This window comes from Larimichthys crocea, unplaced genomic scaffold (genome assembly GCF_000972845.2).
Source record: "Larimichthys crocea isolate SSNF unplaced genomic scaffold, L_crocea_2.0 scaffold6548, whole genome shotgun sequence".
Lineage (NCBI taxonomy): Eukaryota > Metazoa > Chordata > Actinopteri > Sciaenidae > Larimichthys > Larimichthys crocea.
This window is the reverse complement of record NW_020858619.1, coordinates 1-2,500: the sequence shown is the minus strand read 5'-3', so window position 1 is coordinate 2,500 and position 2,500 is coordinate 1. Positions and strand designations below refer to the sequence as shown.

At 43.5% G+C, this 2,500-nt stretch overlaps 1 protein-coding gene across 1 annotated transcript; it reads left to right on the top strand.

Annotated features, from left to right (window-relative positions):
- The first annotated feature begins 664 nt into the window (after positions 1-664).
- LOC109142282 (macrophage mannose receptor 1) lies at positions 665-2,348 on the top strand. The gene is made up of 3 exons (XM_027276861.1): positions 665-765; positions 870-1,235; positions 1,330-2,348. Exons 1-3 carry the CDS (start codon positions 696-698, stop codon positions 1,695-1,697), a joined length of 804 nt encoding a protein of 267 aa, XP_027132662.1. The 5' UTR covers positions 665-695; the 3' UTR covers positions 1,698-2,348.
- The last annotated feature ends 152 nt before the right edge of the window (positions 2,349-2,500 follow it).

Below are 2,500 nucleotides of genomic sequence, written 5' to 3'. Positions count from 1 at the left end.
GCATCCATTGCACGTCTGTCCGTCCTGGGAGAGGGATCCCCTCCTCTGTGGCTCTTCCTGAGGTTTCTTCGCACCTTTTTCCCTGTTTAAAAGGGTTTTTGTGGGGCAAGTTTTTCTCCACTGCTCGAACCGAGGTCTAAGGAAATGGGGTCAACTCCTGTCAATCGTATTCGTCGAGTGTGTAAGCCCTCGGGGCAAATGGTACCTTGTGACTTGGGCATACAAATAAAATGATTTGATTTGATTTAATCCCTCGATGGGGAAATTCTTTTTCACTCTATTTGAAAAAGAACATAAATTTTAACCCGGACACAGGCACATGAAGCACAACAGCATAGACATGCAAATGTGGAGAGAGATGGTGGAGTGATGGGCAGCCAGCCAGACTAGCGCCCAGTGAGCAGTTGGGGGGGGGTTGGTGCCTTGCTCAAGGGCACCTCGGCAGTGCCCAGGAGGTGAACTGGCATCTCTCCAGCTACCAGTCCACCTTCCATATTTTTGGTCCATGTGGAACTTGAACCAGCCACCCTTCGGTTCCCAAGTCGCTATGGACTGAGCTACTGCCGCCCTGAGCTACTGCTGCCATATTCTACAACAATTTCACAGTCAAAGTACCGCCCTTTATTGGCTGTGAGGAGGCCTTTCATTAGTCTCAGCAGCAAATATAGAGGTAGTTCTTCCTCTTTGTGGTGTACATGGACACACACAGTCCACAGAGCAGCATCATGATGGAGAGGATCTTGCTGGGTGTCTTGTATCTCTCAGGTCAGTCAATTCTTTGATCATATCTAACAGTGCTTATTATTGTGGCATGCTAAAGAAAAATGACTTTGATCCACCTGACATTTAAAAAATGGTGTCGTCCTCAGGGTGCCACATTTTCTCCTCATGTCTTCTCCATCAGTACCACTTTGTTGCTGATCCTATGAACTGGACTGAAGCTCAGACCTACTGCAGACAGACGTACACAGACCTGGCCACCATTGAAAACACTGAAGAAATGCAACAACTTATCAACACAGTTCCATCTTCTAAACAAACATCTGACATCTGGATCGGTGTGTACAGTAATGTCAGCTGGAACTGGTCAGACGGCTACAACGGGAGTGGAGCTGATTACAGAGACTGGGGAGGACACGAAGCAATATATTCTTATGATTGTGTTTTGATTTACCCAAGTCATCCATGGCACCCACGTCCTTGCTCAGCCATACGTCCATTCATCTGTAACAATGGTAAATACCCTGCAAAGCATTATCTCTTCTCAGATAATGATCATTTTGAAGTTCAGTATGTCATCTCAAAAACATTTGTTTCCTTTAACTGCAGGAACACAGCAGGATCCTCAATTTGTGTTTGTGGGTACACGCATGAATTGGTCTGATGCTCAGAAGTATTGCAGGGAGAACTACAGAGACCTGGCCACTGCGAGGAACGACGCTGAGAACCAGGAGGTCAAGAACTTGGTGTATGGGTGGTGGGCATGGAATGGTTTGTTTAGAGAGCATCTCAGTTACTGGTCTGACGGGAGTAACTACTCATTCAGTAACTGGAAACAATCCTTCAACCCAGATAAGTCGATCGGTATCTTATGTGGTGCTGCAGCCTTGGCTGATTCAGGAAAATGGAAGCTTTCACTCTGTGGAACTAAATTACCATTTGTCTGCTACAGTGTCCCTCCACCTCCTGGTGAGTAGTTTACTGTCCTTCAGTGATGAGAGAATTTACATTAAATAACAGTTACAGTCCAACCGGACTGATACAGAATTTTATTTCCACATCTCTGTGGAAACATTGTCTCTACATTTGATAGCCATTTGTGCTTGTTACGTGACTTTTTCCTTCGAGCCTGGAGAAGTAGAAAAGAAGTTTAGTGGCGTTACTTCATGCTGTTTACAAGGTTCATTATTAGAACGCAGGTCAGCTCAATTTATGCAAATGGGTAATATACTTTTCATTGCACTACATTTGAGTGATAACTTTAGTTCTGGGTTACTTTGCAGATTCAGATTAATATTACAAAATATATCAATTATGGTTAACATAAAATAATCAGAAGTCTTTCAACTGAAATCCACCTTTACCAGCTGGAACGTTACAGACACACATCAATAACTATAATGTCATCATCAAATTCATTCTACATAATGAGGACTTTGACTTCTGCTCCTTTAAGTATATTTTGATGTTCATACTTTTATACTTTGACTTCAAAGTAAGATTTTGAATGCAGGACTTTGACTGAGTATTTGTACACTGTGGTATTACTACTTTTCCTCAAGTCAAAGATGTGAGTACTTGGGTATCACAGAACTAAACTCATGTTTTGTTTCTCTCCTCATTCTGTGTCTACACACCAGTCATGAGGAGGTGGTGAAGCTGCGATAAGGCGAAGGACCTTGGATCTGCTGATCTGAATGACCCTGATGTGAAAGCAGACATCCTGAGAAAGGTGAAGCTCCAAAATCCACCCTGACACACGAAGCCATTCATAGAGCCA